The sequence below is a fragment of the Belonocnema kinseyi genome, chromosome 2 (assembly GCF_010883055.1).
Source record: "Belonocnema kinseyi isolate 2016_QV_RU_SX_M_011 chromosome 2, B_treatae_v1, whole genome shotgun sequence".
Taxonomy (NCBI): Eukaryota; Metazoa; Arthropoda; class Insecta; order Hymenoptera; family Cynipidae; genus Belonocnema; species Belonocnema kinseyi.
Genome location: NC_046658.1, coordinates 68358878 through 68381241, shown reverse-complemented (window position 1 = coordinate 68381241; position 22364 = coordinate 68358878). Strand labels below are relative to the sequence as shown.

Genomic DNA, 22364 nt, shown 5'->3' with positions numbered 1-22364 from the left:
TTGTATGTATATCAGTGATTCGATTAGTTGAAAATCGACCTTTGATCCAACAATGAACAATTATCTGCTCTTTTATTTTTAACCGGAAAATAAATGTAAAGAGAAGAAACAAATAATAGGTATGATGATGAATAATTCTTTATCAGGTATCAGATGAAACTGTAGGAAACAACAACACGACACTTTGACATAATTCTATGAATCTAGAAAAAATAATAGTCTCTTATTTTTTCTAAATTCAGCAAAAACAGAAAAACAATACATACAAGTATTCAATACTTAATTACCCCAAGGAATACAGAAATCAAAACAAAATCAGTAAGGCTAACAAGAAAGGATTTTATGTGAACTAATTTTAATTCTACATTTTCTAGAAATATCTACGAATAAACTCTTATTACAAATACAAAATGCAAGCCTTGATAATCATAAATTAGAAATTTTAAGTATTCAACAATGAAACACAAATTAAAAGGTTAAAAAGTGGAACAAGTATAAAATTGGAGCTTTTCAAATAAAAGCATTTAAAAAGTATATTACTTTTTATCTGAAGTATTTAAAATTGTAAAATATCAAATTCACGGTCCCTGGATATCGTGAAATAAAAAATTTAGATCTTTTTAAACCTTTGGAATTAAAAATTGAAGCCTTTAAAATGGAGCAAATTTAACTTCCAAACTTTAGTTTCTCAGGTCCACCTTGAATAAAAATAATACTACCAATCAACAAATAACAATCGCTCTTCTTTTATTTTTTAATTGAAGACCGTAAAGAATGAGCGAATCTAGGTAAACACTAAAAATTTGCATAATAAAGAGTCACTTTCGCAACTCATCGAACCCCCAACCGAGTAAGTTGCAAATTGCCAACCGCAAAAGCTTTCTAGTGGGAAATACCATGAAAAGAAAATGCATTTCACCGTGGATCTTATGAAATAAGGAACCGGCTCCATAAGCTTAAAAGTTATCGACGCGATTATAAGTAAGTGCGTTCTAAATTAAATGATCCCTGAAGATGAAAATCAAAAGAAAAACACTGACTCAATTATAAAAATCTCCCTTGTTTTAAAAATACTTTCTGCAAAATTTAAGCATGCAATTAGGCTCCAAGAGGAAGGCAAACTAAATTTTCAAGAAAAAATAAAAATATAGCAAATTATAATGAATTTTGTCAATATACATACCGCGTTTTTGGACCCATCCTTCTCTGACGATGTGAACACTCTCATTTGGGTTGGACGCTGCGACGCTCATCGTTGCGTCCCCCATCACTGGGCCACCAGATTTTCTTAAGGACACTATAATTTTCACGTTTTTAAACAATTAGATCAAGGAAATCAACAAAAAGACTCAATAAAATGCACTGAAACGCACCAAAATTAGAAGTACACACACAAGCTTGAAAGGTCATTGATTGGACTCGGCATGTCAGGGATTAGACCGGCAAACTCCAGCCAAATTTCAACCAACTGCTTTTTTACGGCCATATAGATGGCTCTGCTTTGGAGGGCTGGTATATTATTTTAAATTTTATAATGAATGATTAACAGAAATTTCATATATTTTGAGAATAATTCAATATATTTATACTGTTTTAAAAATAGTATGGATATTATCAACACTGAATTTGAGATATTAAAAATATTTCTTTGAATGTACTTTTTCCTGTTTGAAGTGAACGCCACGTAGTGCACGCGTCAACGTCAATGGGGTAAACGGTTAAATTTTCGGGAATTTCAGGGTATTACAGTAATATTGTTTCAGTAAATCTTGAAATATATAAGATCGACGTTTACTCGATAATGACTAATGAGTGTACTTAAACAACTTAATTTTGTAGTATCTCGGATTTGCCTGATTTGAGTTTTGTACCAAAACTAGACTATCACGAGCGCCGTCAATCAAGAAACGGCAAAATACTTCAAACATCTGCTGTCACCTGTCAATGTTTCCCTCGCTGCTGCATTCCTCATAAAAGGTAATTAATTATACATGTGGATACTTAATGTAAAATATTATTCAAAACAAGACTTCATTATACAATTTTAAACTAGCACTAGTTTTCCAAAATTTTTACCTTGGCTATCTTTTTATAAAGAAAGCTCGTTTCCCTCTTTAATAGGTTAGGTTTTTCTGTCAATCTAGTATTTTTCGTTGTTTCGTTTGTGTATCGTTTCTTTATTATTCTTTAATCTAAAATATACAAGTAAAATCAGTAATTACAAATGTACAAACATAAATTGCGTGTCTAGAAGTTTGTTACAAAAGATTGTTTTCACTTATTGTTAGTCGTGCTGTCCACGAAGTTTTCGATGTTGTTTTACCCTGATTTTAAATAACCGATCACATAAATACTGCAAATAAATAATATAGTTAATAATGTGGTTCCTGATGATAACTTAATATAATAAATGTAAGTAATCGTAACGGTCTTACTAATTTAAAAAAGAGGTTATAATTTCAATCAATTATTTCAAAATATCTTTAAAGTAACATTTAATGATAAAATCCATTAATGTTTTCCATTTTATAGTAGCAAATATTTTAGAAATATTTTAAAGATTGAACAAAGAATTCAACAATTTCACGAATATTACCGAATATTTCTCAAATATTTCAAATCTTTCGCAAACATTTTTGAGTAATTCACAAAGATTTCCCAAAGATTTCAGATAGGTATCAAAGATTTTACAAAAACTTATGTTATTTCACAAAGATTTCAATGATTGCAAAAATATTTTGAAAATATTTAAAAGACTTTGCAAAAGACTTGAATAATTTCTGAAATATTTAAAATAGATTTCAAAGATTGAACGAAGATTTCAATGATTTCACAAATTTTTCAGAAATATTTAAAATACTTCACAAGGATTTCAATCATTTCTTAAGTATTTCACGAACATTTCAACAATTTCACAAATATTACCAAATACTTGAAAAATACTTTAAATATTTTGCAAAGATTTTTAAAAAATTCCCAAAGCTTTCACAAAGATTTAAAAGATTTCACAAATATTTAAAGAATTTCACAAATGTCAAAAAATATGTAAAATATTTCTAAATACTTGACAAGTTTGCAAATGATTTCCCGAAGATTTCATAAAGATTTCAAATATTTTCCAAATTTTTCAGATAAATTTTAAAGATTGCACAAAGATTTCGGATGTATTCAAAAGAGTTCACAAAGACTTCACAAATATTATCAAATATGTTAAAAATATTTGAAATATGAACTAAACTAGTTTCAGAAAGATTTCACAAAGATTTCAGGTAGATTATAAAGAGATAAAGATTTCAAAGATTTTGCAAAGATTTTAGAGATTTCGGATAGCTTTAAAAGATTAAAATGATTTCTTAAGGATTTAAAAAATATTTGGAATATTTCGCAAAGATTTCGGATGTATTTAAAAAATGCCGCAAAGACTTATTATTTCATCGAGATTCTAGATAGATTTCAAAGATTGAGCAAAGCAAGAAAGAATTGAAAGATTTCCAGTTCCGACTATGCGATAAATTGAATCATTCAATTTCAGAAGGTGGGCAAATATATACTTTGCCTCTCCCTGTTCAATTTTTAGGAGGGGCATTATTCTCTAGGGCTCCGTCGCCTCTGTAGAGTTTATGAATAAAACATATCCTAAATATTCTGTCATTCATTCAGTTTTGCGTTTGGTTGTGCAGCTGGCTAATGACTAACGTTTTCTCAAAAATCGCGAGACCTGTTATAGTAACTCGGATCATGATCGCTGATTTTTTATGCTTCGTTTATGAACAATAATTATAAAGTATAAATATTAAGTAAATGCCTAAACTAGTAACCACATATAAATAAATAATCTAGGAATTATACAATTCTGGGATCCTAATAAAAGGATTGCATACAATATAAATGAGTGGCATTTCTTTGTTTTAATCCTATATCTTTTCAAATCATTCTAGGAAGGTGAATAAAGCATTTATTGATTCATCTAAAAGGCAAAATGGAAGCTAGTGACATTTATTACAACAGGGCTGAGTACGTCGAAACGGCCTCTGGGAATAAAGTCAGTAGACAGACTGTTCTTTGTGGCTCACAAAATATAGTCCTGCATGGAAAAGTAATTGTACAGTCCGATGCAATTATTAGAGGAGACTTATCCAATGTAAGAACAGGAAGATACTGCATCATCAGTAAAAACGTCGTGATTCGCCCTCCCTTCAAAAAGTTTAGCAAAGGAGTCGCCTTTTTTCCTCTGCAAATGGGAGATCACGTATTTGTTGGAGAACGAGCAGTTGTCAATGCTGCAATCGTCGGATCTTATGTCTACATAGGAAAAAATGCGGTTTTAGGAAGACGATGCATTTTGAAAGACTGCTGCTATATTGAAGATGGAGCAGTAATTCCACCAGAGACCATAGTTCCTTCCTTTACTCGGTTCGCCGGAAATCCAGCGACTTGTGTTGCAGATTTACCAGAGTGTACCTTGGACCTCATGTTAGATTTTACGAAAAACTATTACCAGCACTTTTTACCTGCAGCCGTTTAAGTTACCAATATTTTCCAGGTGCTGAGATTAATATGCGTTTTATGTATTGTTATTATAATAGATTTTGTACGTTTAGAAAAGTTTTAGGAAAGAAAATGCAAATATGCCAACTAGTCAATTTTTCCCATGTCTCACATTTAAAAAAAACATTTGTTTTGGTCACTCTTTCCAAATTATATCTCTTTTTCCATATTTTCGCAAATATTTCAATTAAATTTCAGACTTTTGTTTCCAGTTGAATAAGTGGATTTATTAAAAAAAAGTTTTAATGAAGTTTAGCAATTAGAAACAGTTTAAGGGCAAGGTTTTCTATATCACTTCTAAAAGTATTATTTACTAGGGAAGTATTTCTGAGGGTTTGATGATATCTAACTAATGACTTATGTATGTGTCACTTCCTTAGTGTTTTTCTGAGGAGATACTAAAGCTTTATAAAAGTTGATCAAAGGAGCAATAAAAATAATTGATCGTCTAATGAAAGCAATTTTTTTTATTTCCTTTTAAATTACACATGAAAAAGCAGAAAGAGTCATGGACTTTAGATAAACTGAAGTTGGAGTTTATAAAATGCTGCATTGCTGCTGTCACTAAAAGTGTTCAAAATAAGCTTAGAAAATTTTTTGTATTTATGATTTGTGACCGACGGGTAAGTTTCTTTTTATACCTGAAAATAAAATTTAAAATAATAAGGTCAGGGAAAATAAAAAATTGGTTACGGAAAGTTTAAGGAATTTTGAGATTGAGAATTTCTATAGCAACCGTGATAAAATAGTATTGAGTTCATTTATGTATTTTTACAAAAAAGATGTTAAAACGAAAATTCAGATGTTATCTACAGATAAGTTTTCGTTCATATGCTATATATTCTTATGTTTTGTATACACTTAAGCGAATTATTTACATTGGACTTAAAATCTTTCATCTTTGCTAGAAAAATAAAATATTCCCATTGATTACAAAAAATTTGAGAGTAGACTAATGTACTGTTTATAAATAAACTAGCTCGCAAACAAAAGAAAATTCTACTATTAGAGTTTCATTCATTGAAAATTTCGTTACAATTTGGTGGACTTCCTTCTGGTGTACAAAAATATAGATTAAAATTTGTTTATGATTTTAATCAAAGTTATTATTTTAACAAACACACCGATGTAAACAGTGGAAAAACGTTTGTAATCTTTAAAAATCTCGTCTTCGATGAAAAGTCGAGACATGCACACATTATTTTCCTAACTTGATTGATTTAAGGCTAATGATCCAAAAGGGCACATGTGCAATGTCTGCAAAAATATGAATATTAGCTCAAATAATCGCAGATACCTAAATTTCAAAACAATTTGAAATTTTAAAAAAATTTGCTTTTTTGCAAGGTTCTGTAAATTTCCACATTTTTGGCAACGTAGACACTACAAAAATCTATTTTTCTCTTTATCATATTCAAGTCAACTTCTGAAGTTGAAGAAACATGCACTTCAAGTTAAAAAAAAAAAATTCCTCTGCATTTTGTCTGAACTGGATGACTTCTTTCAATCAAGCTTGTTGGCTTCAATTCAGCCCAACATTATCTCGGTAGCAAGTATTTTTGTTCTAAAATAAAAATTTGATTCTTAATTACCGTTCAAAGTTATAATAATTTAAAGACATTTCCTGAACAAAAATTTACTTACCGATTCAGAAACTCAAAATCAGATTTAATCTCAATTTAAAATAGGATTTTATAGCATCGTCCAAAGTTGTGAAAACTTTGCTTCACTCTTCAATTCAGCACACGCGGGTACCTCGTGAGGAAGTTTTTGTTTTGTATTTAAATTTGAATTTGACGTTTCGGAAATTTTTTCCTTCCTGGAAAATGGTTAAAATGGCGTTTCCCAGTGGGCACAAAGTTTGGCGACGTCTTTAAGACATCTTTACGACAACTTTACGACATCCTATGTCCATGTCGTAAAGATGTCTTTACGATATCGTAAAGAAGTCGTATGATCTGACGATGTCTTTACGATATTACAATGACACCGAAACGACATGGACGTAGGAAGTCGTAACGATGTCGTAAAGACGTTGCCAAATTTTGTGCCCACTGGGTTGTGTTCATTTGGAATGCCAACCTACAATTACGAAGACTTTTAGAAGTCGTAATAAGGCTCAAATAATATAAAATAAATTTATTTTTAACTATTATCATTCCAAGACAGTAACCTTAATTCTTGACACTGTAAGAATTTTATTTTTTACATTCTCATCAGAGAAGGTATTAGATTTGTGTAAAATTTGACCACCCCAGTTTTTTTTAAATGTCCACGTTTTGAGACCCCCTGAATTCGAAAAACAGGTTTTTACGAATGTGTCTCTTTGTATGTCTGTGTTTTCACAATAACTTTAAAAATTAATCTATTAGATTGGCCTTTAGTATACTTTTTTAGTGCCCTAAACTAAAGATCAAGTTCGTTAACCAGCCATTTTGGATAAAAATTCAAAAAGTGGGCACATTTTGAATATTTTCGAGACCACTTTTTCCAAAATTCTCTGTACAGTTATTCATAGTATTAAAAAATTCGAACAATTTATCCTAATAACTTTTTTCATAAACCCAAAAATTACCAGAGTTATAGCATTTACATAATTCCAAAAAATACACGAAAGTGAACATTTTAAGCCAAATAACGCACGATATCAAAAAAAGTTAATAGAAGAAAAATTTTGTATTTTGAATGTCCTACAAGATTATTATAAGAACTTTTTGAATTTTCTTGAAAAATCCAAAATTCAAATTTTGACAGCATATAAAATAATGAAAAATAAAATACATTTTTTGGCCAAACTATGCAAAATACGGTACAAGGTCAGTAGACAAAAATTGTGCAATTGAAAATGATCTACAAATTTGTTATCAGTCACTTTCTGATAGGATGCGTAGTTTTGGCTTTAATCATGAAAAACATAATTAAGCAGATTCTTTAATTATATATTTGTTCACTACTTTACACTAAGTTGTCCTAAAGAAACTCAATGTTTTTTTGTGTGCACCCCTTCAACTTGTTCCTTTTTATTTAAAACATAAATGCATAACGCCCAGGAAAAAAGTTTGGCTCGATTATACCAAAAATACTATCCTTCAGGGTAAAAAACTACCCTGTGTAGAGGATAAAAGATCATTTTTGGAATTTTGAGGATTTTTTGTTACTTAAATATAATAAATATGTATAAGATTTTAAATTCTATGAAGTTTTATGCTTTTAGGGATCATATTTTTGGTCTAATTTGATAAAAAAGATTTTCTGAATAAATAGTAACATAATTTGTATTCCCTTAAAAACAATTATTATGCTAACGAAAATAAGCATTAAGCAATCACTTTAATCATTCTCGGACTGTTTAAGAGGCCCCAGGACCATCTTTTAAAATTATTTTAAAAAGAACAGAAAAATATGGATGTATTTTTCCTTCTTGATAGGCTTGGGGTTGAACACGAACTAGCTTTTCCCCCAGGTTGCCCATTTTCACCCCCTCATTTCAGGGCTATGAAAAAGTTTTTTTCAGGCTGCACATAACAGCACTCTGTACAGAACTCATTAATTGGCCTGCGACTACCATGTGGATTTCAAATCGAGTTCTATTTCCCGCTTTATGGAGTTTTCTACCTTTCCTGACGAGCACAGTATGCTGAAAAGTTACAACAGTTTCGTTTCTAAGTATTTTTATGTAAGTCACGTCGGCGCCATTGGGAGTTGGCGACAAACTTCACATTGTTGTCAATTAGGTATTAGCGCCGAAAACCACGAAAAAACGTGTTTTGTTTTTCATGTGTAGTGAAGAAAAACTAAGTTTGATGGTATTTTTGCTAAATCTTAATTATGGTAAACTTAGTAGTTAAATATTGAAAAGTTTATGCCTAAAGCATAAAGTCAGTGTCAGTGAAATGAATCAACCCTGTTCACCCGGGATCCCCGGAATTCCAAAGGAGTTGGATATACTCCAAATGGCTCTGGAGGACGTTGATGTCATGAACCACGATGATCGGGTCGATGCCATAAATCACGGAAATCAGGTGGATTATCAAAATAGTTTTCTGTCTGGCCAGGAAGACCCACTGCAGCAGCGTGCCATCGGAGACATTTCCCAACAAACATGCACGTTCACCCTGTTGGTAAACGGACAACCGACATCTTTTTGGCCACAATCCCAAAACACCGTCTCCGAAGCCCATACAGTATCGTTAGTAAATTTTTTTATCTAATTTTTCGTTGTATTTTCCTCAACATTATCATTTCTCCTACTATCGGCCAACAGTAAGCTTTCGAATGATACCCACCATTTCATGAATTTGCAAATTCAACCTTTGTTAGAAGGTTTAAAGAGAAGTAGAGTTGTAATCAAACATATGATATAAATTCTATTTTGATTGTAAATTATTTTTTGAAAATCATTATTCTTTAAATCATGGATGGATTGTTTTGCCGCGCATAGTATCAGCTGAGGCACTGATTGGTTCTCGAGATGCCGCTCTGTTTCAAATTATGAAGTTGTATCAAATATTTAATTAAAATCTATTCTCATGTTTCATTCATAATAAATGGAGTGTCTCGTCCCGAAACGAGCCCGTCCTCTTTTCCAGCTCCCCCAAATTTTTCAGGACGACTAGGCGCAATAACCTTTAGTTAATGAGATTAAACGCTTTTTTTATTACTTTGAGACAATTATTTATATAATTGATTAAATATTTCACATAGTTTCATCATTTTAAAAGCTTTATAGGATGAGAAAAGGTTGAAGATCTTTGAAAAATCGATACCTTCATACGTTCAAAAAAAACTCTCAGAGCGAGAGAAAGTGCATGTAACGGAATTCGCTATAAAAGAACCACTCAGCTTTTTGTGCTTGTCCCTCGTTTTAATGTACGGATACCTACGTGGCTAACAGCAGACAGGTTTTGTAATTATTACTCCTTGTTTTGTAAATTATTTTTTATTCACTTGAATACTGTTTAAGGCTTTTGAGTTTTTTTTATTTCTATGTATTTTTTAAAAATTCTTTTGAATTACTTGGAATACTTTATTTTACTATTTCAAATTCTTTCAACTTCCTTGAAATCTTCTGAATTCCTCTAAATTATCGGAATTCATTGAATACGTCTAAACTTCCTAAATTCATAGAATTATTTGAACTCTAATTGCGCGGACTTTAAAGTAATTCAATGAATTCAGGGAGTTCCGACAAACTCAGATTTCAAGAAAGTTTAAAGAATCTAAGTATTCCGATCAATTCAAAAGAAGTTGAAAGACTAAACTGAGGACCAACTAAAAAACAAGCGACTAAATTCGGACACTCCAATAGAGGTTCTTTTAACATAAATATGTGTAAATAACCTTCACTTTTATTTCGCATTTTCTAATATTTATAAAGTTGCGAAATTGTTTACCTACCGAAGCTTAAAAATTATTATTTGTACAATTTTGAAACCCTTAACAATACTTTTCAATCATTTTTAATTACGAGGTTTATACGTTACCATCAATTTCTGACATCATCGAACCTTGGGTAATTTTATTTGTGATCGCTTATATTTTCTATATCCTCCATTTGACCGAATTTGTATTTTATTTTGAATTGCCATTATCCGTAATGTTCCAATTTTTCATTTCACCTTTTTTTCGTTTGTCCAAATTGAAATTTGTCCTAATTTTCATTTTTCCGAATGGACGGAATCTAATAATAAATTGCTTTTTAAAAAATAATATTGGCTCGAGTAAAATTCGAAGGACTGAAAGTTCCATCAAATGATCATTTGAATGAACTTACTCAAAATAAAGAATAAGCACGTGTCATGAATACGAAAAATAAGTATAGCATGCTTGTTCATTTTTACAAAAATAAATTGCTGTTGTTTAAATATTTGTTAAGGCCGTGGCTGCGGATATCGGAATTTCTATAAAAACTCTCAGTTTTAATTTAATTTTTAAAAGAAGATGATGGACGATTATTCCTTAGCCGATTCGCAAAATCTTCAGACATTTGAAAGCGTAAATAATTTTCTATGTTTTTCGGCAGCTTGAGTTGAAATATTAATTAATCAGCATTTTCAACCTATTTTAAATAAGCTATAAGTTCAAAAAATTAAAAACTAGGCGCTTTTAATGAATGTTTAGATCATAAACTTTTAAATAAAGCAATAAAAAAATACATGCAAACTATACAGTATGAAAAGTATCAGTAGAAAAGAATTAGAAGAAATGATCATTAACGTAATTCGTAAATGACCTTATAATAAATATAGAGATACTGCTATAAAATGTATTTTGAGGGAATTTTATGCCACTGCACTTTTGGTATTTTTTTTTAATATGGCAATTCTTTCATTATTTTTTAGAATTTTTTTTACACGAAATTGATGTCATTTCATTATAGCCACTTCATCTGTAATATTCTGCTGATATTCATTTACGAATTGACATTTGTGATAATTCACACTTTACTTCAAGGTAGTGTATAAGCTATATGTATCAAAAAAGTGCTTCTATTTGTAGTAAAATTTTTATACAAATAGTCCCTTTTACACGTCCCGCTATCCGCTCCGAAAAAATCGGGCGATTTATACCGAAATTTTATTGCGAGTTATCGTGGCGTTACTTAATCGCCATGTAATCTGAATTTAAAATCTTTTAAATAGAAAAAAAGATTCCAAATTGAACTGTTAGAAAATGATCTATTTCAGATTAAAAAGATCAGCCTTACACAATTTTCAAACTATATTCATTGTTGAATATCTTCAGGTTGCTTCACTCAATGTTGAAGAATTTCAAGTTTGAACGTTTTAGCATTTAAACGATTATAAAAGTAATAATTTTAAATCAAAATTATTGACAGTGTTCATGATTTTTAATTTGATGTGCTAAAAAGTGTGCAGTTTGATATCAAAAATGGTCATAAACGGAATCATAAATTCAGATTGATATTGAAAATGATTAAATTCAAATAAAGAAACATTATGTGGATTTAACTGTCATAAAATTCCACTCCCATCCTGTAAAAAATGGTTCACTGGATAAAAATTAATATAACCATATTTTTTATTTGCAGACACAATGAATCTTCAGCGACGACTATGCATCAGTGGCATCAGTCCGAGACCTTCTCCCAAAATGACGCGACTACAAGTCTCTCAACGGAAACCATTGAAATGCCCAGCAACGAAAACTGCAATCAGGATTTTTCGACATTTCAAGGTTTGGAGAAACCAAAGCACATTCTGCAGCAGCACTTCGACAGTTCTCAAGTCACTACTCCAGAGACCTGCGAACCATTCATCACCAACGCAGCAAGTCCACGTTTAGTATACTATATCCCTAACAATACCAAGCAAGTTGTTAAAACCTCGACTAAGGTCCCCCACGTTATCAAATCCACTCTCACCAATGCTAAGAAACTCCTTCAGCCACGTAAAATTACCACCTCCAATAATATCACTCGAACCATAACGAGTGGTGTGACTTCGAATGCCTTTGTGTTGCCAAAAACACAAATTACCAGCATGAACGCACCTATTTCTAACACCATCCTGAGCTCCGCCTCAACGCAAAAAACCACTCCGGTATTTACAACTTCTAAAATCAATTCAGGAGCGACTTCCGATCTCTTCTCTAATCAGATTCCCATCACTAGCCTCAAAAAGAGTTCTAGCACGACGGTTCATAGTAATCTAAAGTGTATGGTACCTACATCAATAATCCAAACAATAAAGAACGTGAGCCCCCACGTAATCCGGAAAACCACTTCGCAACATTCACTTTTGAAACCTCAGCCAATAAAGACAGTCGCGAATTCACAATTTCTTCAAAATTTACAATGTGCAAACAAAATGAGGCTTCTTCCCAACAACCAGCTAGGAAGGCCATCTCCAGGAACATTGAATGGCACGAAGCTCAGTGCGATAAAACCTGCTCCGCAGCCTGTTATTTCCAAATCATATTCTCCCACTAATTTTGTTATCATGCCGCCCAACTCTCCAAAGCCTGCAAGACAAAATTCCCCGAACGTGAAAGTCATACTTTTACAACCGTCTGCACAGTCTCGCAAAGCCACTTGCAACCAGGCCCCAATTAACGACTGGACAACTGAAGACTTGACTAAAATACGTAGCTTGAGTTTTGAAACTTCGAACGACGCAAAACTTATGAGTAGGAAACCACTGGTTCAACGTCCGAAACTGGCTGCGAAAAGGGGAAGACCCAAGAAGGATAGCAACAGGCCCCAGGTGGCTGAATACAAGCAACCAGTTTCCGAAGAAGACCAGGATGATTTTAAAGAAACGAAAACTCGATGTGGAAGACTCTCGCGTCCTCCAGCCCATATAATTAATAATTATAAACACATTCACCCTGCGAATTTGTCCCATCCTGACGTAGATGACACTAATGGAGATGTCCAAGCCGAAGCGGAATCGGCGAAAGAATTGTTGCCTGGACTAGAAGGTCCGAAACGAAACATCTCTGATCATTTCAAATGTCCCACTTGTAAAAAAGTCTACTTAGGAAGGGGCAAGATGGCCATACACTTTGAAAAGAATCCAACTCATGGAAGTGTTGACCAGCTTCCACCTCCGAAACCTATTCCGCTGGAATGTAAAAAGAATAGTTTGAAACCGAAGGGAAAAAAGCGAGGACCTTGGGTAACTCCTGAAGAAAAATCAGCGCGTCGGCAAGCGAATTTACAGAAAGTAATTTCTGATTGTACTGAAGCTGAAATTTCAAAGATTGCAACTATACCTGTTTTAGAATCCCAGACTCTGTTCGATTTAATGTTCATAAAGTCGAAAAACAGTGCACAAAATTTCTTAGATGAGCTTAATAACTTAATAAAGGAGGCAAGGGAGAAAATAATCCCGGGGATGAGAAAGACGAGAGACGAGGATCGAGGTAGTGAGGGCACTGTTGATCTGAGTCAGAATTTTGTTTGCGATGCTTTGGGTTTGAGCCCTGGAGTCTACAGAATTAGCAGAAATTTCCTAGGGGGAGAAGAACTTTCTGAGGACGAGGAACCAGCGATGAAGAAGCACAAGGCTGATTCAGAAGAGGAAGAACAGCCTCTTTTGGAACACAGAACCTCAAGTGGATTTTCTGAGGGTTCGGATAACAGTTCGAATTGTATAGATTATCAGACAGCCTTACCCCTGCTGACGGGGAATCCAAGTCCGAGCAACGAAATCCATAAACCGATAGTGATTTCCAATCCACAGATTCAGAATGAGTTGAATGAGAATAGTGGATTTAGAAAGATAGATATTAACGCAAGCTTTAACAATTCCTTCGAGAAGATGTCTGAGTCAAGTCAGTCTTTTTCTCTCTTTTCTAATTTAAGCAGCAGGTTTGAAAATACGAGTGGGATTAACACGACCCAACTCGAGTCTGAAAATGACTTAGGTAATGAGGCTTATCAGTTTGAGAGAGTAAAGACAGCTGAGGATGTCGTGGATATTTTCTCGAACATTTCGAATTCGACGGAGAATATTGCCAATGTGGATCTCTTCGAAAATGAGTACAAGAGGTCGTATAGTGTTCAAAGTGGCGCATACAACAATATAGACGATTTAAGCAAACTTTTATCAGTTTAATTACTTCTATTTTTATGTAGTTCACAGGTGAAACTTGTTCGACGGTCGATTCCTTGGTCCTGTCATCGTTTTAAAGGCGATGTTTTTGTTCATTTTAAATCTGAAGATTGAAATAACTTCAGAAAAGGCTTATTTTATGAGAAAATATATCATAAGCTTTCCAACAGCTTTTTTAAATTATGTTTATGTTTAGATATAGAGGAGATGTCCACAAATAAAGACTGAGCAGTTCCGACCCTTGTATTCAGAATATTGACGATCTCGATTAATTAATAACGGGTGGATTATTTATCCTAAAAAAAGAAAGGTATAATTTTATCTTGTGCTTAAAAAAGCTTGTAGATAAATTTATATCAATTTTCTAGAAATATATATGTGTACAGAGTAGTATCGGGGAGATCTACATTTAGAATAAAAACTTTTAGTTTCCAATGGAATGTACAGTTATAATTGCAATGTTTTGTAAGTTTTTGAGTGAAGTAATTTTGTAGGGGTGTATCTTTGTTCATTTATACAATTTATTATTTAATGTTGTTAGAAATAGCCGATGTATACATTCCGAGCCCTGGGCTCAAAATTGACGAATCTGTTTAAGTAATAACGGGGGGATTATTTATCGCACAAAAATTAACTAACAAAGAAATAATTCTAGCTTGTGCTTAAAAAATTATGCAGAAAAATTGATATATAAATATATTTTTTCAAGACAAATCTATGCACAGAATTTTCGTGCAGAATCTTTTCGAGTGATGTATTTCCGTTCTTTTTATATAATTATTTTCTGTATACCCGCAGTGTAAATATTACAATAAAAGCATTATGCTTGGAAATAAAAAGGAACCTTATGGTTTTTAATAAACCTTTAGAGATAAGATTTAGAATTAAGTGAGTTTTGGAGCAGTTAAGAGATGCTTACAATTTTCTTTCTATTGAAGGCTTTTTTAATTTGTGAAAACGTTTTTCCTTTTTATATTATATTTCCAAAAAAATTAGTTTATTAGTTTTAAGCAATTAATTAATGAAAATATAATTTATATGTATGCATATAAGAATTACTACTTTTATCAACAGAAATATTTCTCTTCTGAGTTATCGTGAGAGGAGTAATTTCTTAATATGATAAGGCCTTAAGAAACAACAAGCTGAGCATACTTAACGAGTAATGATCTTAACTCGCTCAATTTATATAATTTGGGCGACTGTGTAATTTGCACTTTGTGCCAAACAGGTCGCTTCACTCAGAAACTAAGTCTGTTTTGTGAAATAACTGTAGAACAATTAATTGCCCCTTCGCTAAAAAAATTGTTTATTAAATTCTTCTCAAGAATTAAGCTTATATGCCACTTAGCCAACCGTATACCAATTTGCCACAGACGTATACCACTTTGCCCCAACCTTATACCACTTTGCCACAACCTTATACCACTTTACCCAAACATCATGCCATTTTCCCTAACAGTATACCACTTTACGCCAACTTTACACCACTATGACCAAAACTTATCCAGTTGGTACCAATCTTATCCCAATTTACTCCAGACGAATACCACTTTGCTCCAACTACAAACCACTTTGCCCCAGCCATATGCCAAGCTTATACCATTTTAAACCCGAATTATACCATTATGCCCAAAACATACACCACTTTTCCCCAACCTTAATTACTTTGAATCATTTTTTTACCACGTCCCAAACTTTCCACTTTAACCCAACCTTGGCCAAGTTGCCCCAGTCGTGTGCCACTTTGCCCCAGATTTATATCAATTGGCCCAAATATTATAATACTACCTCAACTCACCGTGCGCCAAGAGCTAGCCAATAGTCAAGTTTTCGAACTACATCCCCAAATAAAATTTTTATTTAATATGGGGGAGACCACCCTACAGTATATAATCATACATTATAATCACAAATGTAAGTAAAATGATCCGTTCTAATTTTTAATTTATTACCGCGTATCTTGCCTTAACTGTTATGTGCATTAAATTAATTATCTTGCATGTATTGGTATTTTAAATTAATGATTATTTACTGCAGATCATTATCTGCTATCGGTTCAACTCAAAAGTACTTGCACATCCAGTTTATCTTTTGTACGTGTTTTGGGGATGCCCCTTGGTTATTTTGAGACAATATAGGAAAAAATCGTGCCTTTTCAAGGAAAAAGATTTTTTCATTTTAACGTACTCAAAATCTAATTTTTCTCGTAAACTATGCAAAATATGAAAAGCAGTTCATAGATAAAAATTGTTTAGCTTCCTGAATTCCATTGTACCCTTTCCAGATGTTTATATTGTTAAGAATATTGAAAAAAAACATTAAAAATCGGCTAAAATAGCTTTTAGTTTAACGAACTTTAACATCTTATTTTTTAAACGTTTGTTTTTAGTCCACTAACTATGTAAATAACATGTTCGATAAGATTATTAAGGTTCCTGAGCTTCAAAGTAAAGGAAAAAGGTTTTTATCTCTAAAATTAAAGAAATATCATTTCTACCCATTCAAAATCTCATTTTTCTCGAAAACTGTGCAAAATATGAATAGCAGTTCATAGATTAAAATTGTTGAGTTTCCTGAAATATATACTACTCTTTCCAGTTGTATATCTTGTGTATTTTAATCAAAATTTTCAAAAAACAAGATCAAAAACCAATTAAAGCGGCTAAAATAGCATTTAGTGTGACGAACATCAAAATTTTATTATTTTAAATGCTTTTTCTATAGTTGAGTATCAATAAGCCAACCCGTCCCTTTTTCAGAAATCTTTAAAATGACACCCTCAACAAATATTCAGCTTCTTATTTGAATAAGTCGATTTTGATGGATTTTTTCTATAGCATTTTTTTAATTTGTTCAAATACAGGAGATAAATATTTGTTGAGGTTATCATTTTACAGATTTTAGAAAAAGGTATGAGTCCGAATATTGATGCTCAACTGGAGAAAAAGCATTTTAAAAAATAAAATCTTGATGTTTGTCACACTAAATGCTATTTTAGTCGCTTTAATTGCTTTTTGATATTTTTTTATTTGGTTAAAACACAAGATATACATCTGGTAAGGGTAAATTTTTATAGATTTCAGTAATCTCAACAATTTTAATCTATAAATGGCTTTTCATATTTTGCGTCATTTTCGAAAAAGATGAGATTTTGAATAGTTAAAAATAAAAAAATCTTTTCTTCAAAACGCGTGTACGATCTTTTATTTCTTTGATCAAAATAGCCGCGGTACATCCCCGAAACACGTACAAAAGAGAAATTGGATGTGCAAATACTTTTGGGTTGAACTTATTCGAGACTAACCGTCATCCTCTATGTCTTCTTGTATATTTAAATTATATTTTATAGAATAGTGACCTTTATAATGTGCGTATTGACATATTCACAGCATAAAAAGCGCAGATTCAAATTAATACTTATTATTGTTATTGTTCTGGGTGGTTTAGATCCTATCTTAATGTAGCCCTCCCCGGTAATAAGTGTTGAATTCATAATAAGTAAGAATTTGTATTCCTGTGAATACGCGATTTTTCCTCCGTCGAAAAATCCCCCAACGGGGAAAGAAACACTGCAAATCCTATCGTTTTATAACTTGTTAATTCGGAAAATATTTAAATTTATATTTATTTATATTTTAATCATTTATTTACACATGTTAAAAATGTATTAATCCCTGTTAACATTAAGAAGAATACATTACAGATGAAATCTATTCAAATGTGTGAATTAAAATAATTTTAACTCTAGAATGGCAGACTTGAATTAATTAGAATTAAAATTTTTAAACTTACATTCCACATGCAGGGATTAAAACAATTTATTATACATAATTTGTGAACTGATTAGAAGTAGTTAAATAAACTCAAAATAGGAACACTTTTGTGGAATAGACATCTCTGTGAGGTGTTCCTATCGATACAATTAGAAGGAATTAAATATATTGAAAACACTTTCTCTTTTGAGGAATAGGAAAGTATGCGGTGGTCGCTATGGAAATATAATTGAATTGGTTTAGGAAATATCCTATTATTTCTTCAAAAAATAATTAAAAGGGAATTATTCCAATTTAGACTGGTTATCCTATTATTATAATGAAATTTTAGGCAGATCGAAAAATTTAGCATTAGGGTAGAGGTAACAGGAAAATGCAAACATTCAGGGGACAAATTAGACGCTTCCACTAATAAAAACATGTGAAATCGTTTATTTTAATATCCTCACAAAAGTATTTCAAATGAAGCCAAGGTCGCTTTCACACCTGTGTTTTCCGACGTGCCAAAATCATGTCCTCGCAGCAACAGGATAAATATATACCGGGACTATGGGTACTTGACACATTTGAATATCCCAGAAACGTCCCATAGATATCCTGGGGACATCTTCGGGATAGGTCTTGTATTTGTGCTGAAATTATATCTAGAAATTATTTCCATTCGGTGAGAACAATTTAAAAAAATGTTTTGTTATATAGAATGAGAGAAATTAGTACTTGGTTACGATTAATTAAAAATGGATTCTATTTGGCAATTTTTATAAACTAGTTCACAGTTTGGATGTCTTTAAACGAACAGGCTCAATTTCTTCGGGAATCAGCGAAAAATGCCTTTCCGATTACTCTTTGCTATTATACTTTATAAATTGACCAGAAGTATTGATTATTTAAATAATGTGTGCGAACCAAATTCAGAGTTTGGCTATTTTCCAAGGGAAAGTTTCAATATTTTTACGGAATCATCCAAGAATCTCTTTTCAATTAATTTTGGCTATGCTACTTTGCAAATTACAAGAATTATTATTTATTTAAACCATTTTCATAAACAAATTCATTGTTTGTCTATTTATCATCGAATGCGCTCATTTTTGTTTATGAAGCAGCTAAGAATGTCTGCGGCAACTGTGTCATGATACTTTTTAAAATAAAAAACTTTGTTGATTGTTTAAAAAATATTTATAACGAAATGGATAATATTCATAACTAAGGATGTCTTTCCGATGACTATTTCTGATGACACTTTTGTTGTTTTTAAATGAATTGATAATTAATTAATGTTAAATTGATACGTCCACGCGTCCATCATTATCTGCGGATAAATACAATATCAACAAAGCAATACACAAGGTTATTATTCGTGAATAATTTGCTATGGAAAGAAATTCGTAATACGCTTTTTATCACTCTTTTTACATGTAGGTCATTCCATTTCATATGAGCAGAATTGTTTTCAATGAGGTGTTATTGTTTCAAAATAATACCAAACAAAGTTTGTAACTAACGGATCCGAAAGGAAATTGCAAAGCTTTACGATGGTGCTAATAATTTTTTTTAAATATCTGTCCTTTCTATAGTTTTTTTCTAATTAGAAATTAAAATTCTGATTTTCCCAAAATACGTATCCTCAGATTTTGTTCCTCACTGGTCATCACACACGCATGTTTCAGCGCGATTAAGGCAGAGACAAACTGAAATTTAGGAAAGGCGTAAATCTTAATAGTATATATGCTTCATGTAAGATGGTTTGTTTACTTGAAATTAGTTACTTTTGTTACTCAAGAAAAATCTGAAATTAAGTCCAATCTAACTTTAAGTGTTTTTAATGCGTGTGTCCCTAAATTTTACTAAATCCTTAGGGGAAATAAAAAAATGACGGGAATTGTTAAAAAATCATTCGGGGATCCCCGAAGTCCTTTTTGGTTTTTCATTACAAAATAAATTCGTATTATTGAGAAAAAAATTGATTCTGAAGTATTTTATACATATTCTCGCAAGAATTTCGAGAATAACGCGAGATAGAAAAATGTGTCAAGAGACATTTTTCTTTTCTTTGTGTCATTTTGGCAAAAAAATGTAAATTTTTGTTTTTTAAACAAGCAGAAATTTTTTCATATTCTTTACATAAGGACGAAACTTAAAAAAATCAGAAGAAAAATGTAGTGGGGATTTTAAGTAAATTGACTTTTAATATTTTCAGAAAATCTGTCTTCATTTTGTAACTTTGAAAGATTCCGGATATTTTCTAACGGATTTCGAGAAAACACGATAAATTCTATCTGAGAAGAACTAGATAAAGCCAAATTTGGTCGAAAAAATAATTTGTTTACAGTTTCAAGTATTGTAGGTTTCAGCTTATCGATAAATATTTAAAGAAACACATTTTAATTTGCCAAAATACGTCAGATAATTTTCATGAATTCAATTCCCTAAGTTATAGACCATACGTTTCTAGCTTCTTTTTTAAGTTTCCATTATAAGTCAAAGTTTTTATGAAAGCACTGCCAGGCTACTTTTTTTTAGGACTACACCACTGAATATTTATTTATCTTGATCAGTTTAATCATGAACCAGTAAAAGCTTTTAAAGCTTAAAGTCAATTTTCCTTATATTTTTGGACGCCGGTTTTTCCCTGTTTAGCGTATTCGGATGTAATCATGGTCACACGATGCGCTGTTTGAACAACAAAAGAATTCTTTGTAAACATTATATGCTAAATCAGAATTTTTGTTTAGTTTCTAAGATTACACATTTTTTATTTCAATAAACTTTTCAATGCAAAAAATACATTTGAATCTGTACTTATTAGCAGAATTTTTATTTTATTTTTAAGAGCTTTCTAACTTCTAAGTTAAAATAAAACATGGTGGAGTAAATTATAGCAGAACTTATAACAAGTGTGCAAGTCCACAAATGAAACTCGATATACTTTTTACATAAATATCGAGAAACTGGTAGTAATCACGTTAATCGTTACCTTGATTGCACGTATACTGTGTAGTGATTCAGTTCGGTCAACTATTTGCGGTTAATTGCACATATGTATAAACGAAAGTAGGTAGATCTTGGAAAATTCTTCATTTGAAACGAATCTTACTGCGAATTGTAATGATTTAAATTCAAGAAGGTTTTAATTTTTCCTTTTTTATTCATTCTTTGTTTTAAATTACCTAAAAATTTGGCATCATTTTTTTTTTATTTCAACATTTTTTTAGGTTTATTGTAATTTAGTTCAATCGAACATAAATTGATTTCTATGTGAAAAAATAAAATCTGTTTTAAAATAATTCTTTTTTGATTTTTGGGTAATTTTTGGAATAATTTTCTAGTTCTGTTTTTCATTGAATATATTTTTTTTTAATTCAAAAATCTTTTCATCCGTCCTGAGGAAAATTGTGCGTATCTGTTCACATACATTCTGGACTTCTGGTAAAGTTCCACTGCCGATGTGTGAATGAAAGTGAACCGTGTGACGAGAGTGGAGTATTGCGTATATATTTATGGGAAACAATACTGGAGACTGCCAGTTTCAATTCAGGTGTTTACTACTTTACTCCTATCGCACCGAGAGTTTTCATCCAAAACAGTATTTTCTTTCAAAAAATCACGCAAGTATAATTTACATTTTGTATTATTTTTATTTTATTATACATTTCATTATTTCGTTTGAAGATTATCAGCACCATTCGTTCTTAAATACATATTTTCTATCACATGAGTAGTTTACGAGATTACGAAAGAGAACAAATGAAAGGATACCTTCAAACTTTAAAATTGTTATTCAACATTCGCTTAATTCAAAATATTTAAATTGATCAGTTTCAATTATTCTTTGACAAGTTTTACGATTACAATTTGGCTGACTTAAATTTGAATTCTTTTATTAATGTGAAGATAATTTGCAATTTTATCAAGAATTCTTCAGTAAATAAATTGAATAGCCAATTTAGAATAATGATTGTTTAAACTAAAAAATATTTATGAATAGAAAATATGAAACTCTAATTCTTTTCAGCATGACTAACTGGATTGCCTTGACTCTTTGCTTTATTTTAATGACTACGGTCATCCCTGTTAAGGCAGCATCAAGCGCTATAAGTTGCATTAAATCCACTAAGGATGTAAGAAACTACATTCGCTACTTTAATTTGAACTAGAGTTCTTTTTGGCATTTGCATCTACATCTGACCATTTTTTCATTTCAGTGCATTCGAAGTTCTGAATGTTGTACCGGCTGTTGCCACATTAGCAAATGTGTCGAATGTAAGAACAGAGTGTTTAATTTTATACCCATTATTAATTTTTTCCAATCCTTGAACCTTTATATAGAATCTTAGTTTATAAAATATTATCCTCTGTGATTAAAATATTTTATAAAAGAGATATTTCGGGTTTCACTCGTGTAAAAAACTACGAATTTTTCCCGACGTTTCGTGAACATTGCAGTTCACGTCGGCGAAAAATT

The 22364-nt window shown here is 31.5% G+C and overlaps 4 protein-coding genes across 4 annotated transcripts in view; 3 read left to right on the top strand and 1 right to left on the bottom strand.

Annotated features, from left to right (window-relative positions):
• The window catches only part of LOC117168394 (RAC-beta serine/threonine-protein kinase B), an 8873-nt gene extending 7387 nt beyond the window's left edge, over window positions 1–1486 (bottom strand). The window contains exons 1-2 of the mRNA XM_033354020.1: window positions 1374–1486; window positions 1184–1297 (exon numbers count right to left, since the gene is read on the bottom strand). Of these exons, the coding sequence (XP_033209911.1) occupies window positions 1184–1297; window positions 1374–1410 (151 nt within the window). The 5' untranslated portion in view covers window positions 1411–1486. The remainder of the gene's footprint in view (window positions 1–1183; window positions 1298–1373) is intronic.
• A 231-nt stretch (window positions 1487–1717) lies between these two features.
• On the top strand, window positions 1718–5000 carry LOC117168396 (dynactin subunit 5). The gene is made up of 2 exons (XM_033354027.1): window positions 1718–1977; window positions 3939–5000. Exon 2 carries the CDS (start codon window positions 3980–3982, stop codon window positions 4523–4525), a length of 546 nt encoding a protein of 181 aa, XP_033209918.1. The 5' UTR covers window positions 1718–1977; window positions 3939–3979; the 3' UTR covers window positions 4526–5000.
• A 3266-nt stretch (window positions 5001–8266) lies between these two features.
• On the top strand, window positions 8267–14952 carry LOC117167584. The gene is made up of 2 exons (XM_033352637.1): window positions 8267–8737; window positions 11600–14952. Exons 1-2 carry the CDS (start codon window positions 8442–8444, stop codon window positions 14127–14129), a joined length of 2826 nt encoding a protein of 941 aa, XP_033208528.1. The 5' UTR covers window positions 8267–8441; the 3' UTR covers window positions 14130–14952.
• A 6446-nt stretch (window positions 14953–21398) lies between these two features.
• The window catches only part of LOC117167638, a 1407-nt gene continuing 441 nt past the window's right edge, over window positions 21399–22364 (top strand). The window contains exons 1-3 of the mRNA XM_033352712.1: window positions 21399–21507; window positions 21915–22020; window positions 22105–22162. Of these exons, the coding sequence (XP_033208603.1) occupies window positions 21916–22020; window positions 22105–22162 (163 nt within the window). The 5' untranslated portion in view covers window positions 21399–21507; window position 21915. The remainder of the gene's footprint in view (window positions 21508–21914; window positions 22021–22104; window positions 22163–22364) is intronic.

Coding starts and splice junctions, on each gene's coding strand:
- LOC117167584 (XM_033352637.1), top strand. CDS start 8,442: ATGAATCAACCCTGTTCACCCGGGATCCCCGGAATTCCAAAGGAGTTG. Junction 8,738..11,599: donor TCCGAAGCCCATACAGTATC/GTTAGTAAATTT, acceptor TTTTATTTGCAG/ACACAATGAATCTTCAGCGA.
- LOC117168396 (XM_033354027.1), top strand. CDS start 3,980: ATGGAAGCTAGTGACATTTATTACAACAGGGCTGAGTACGTCGAAACG.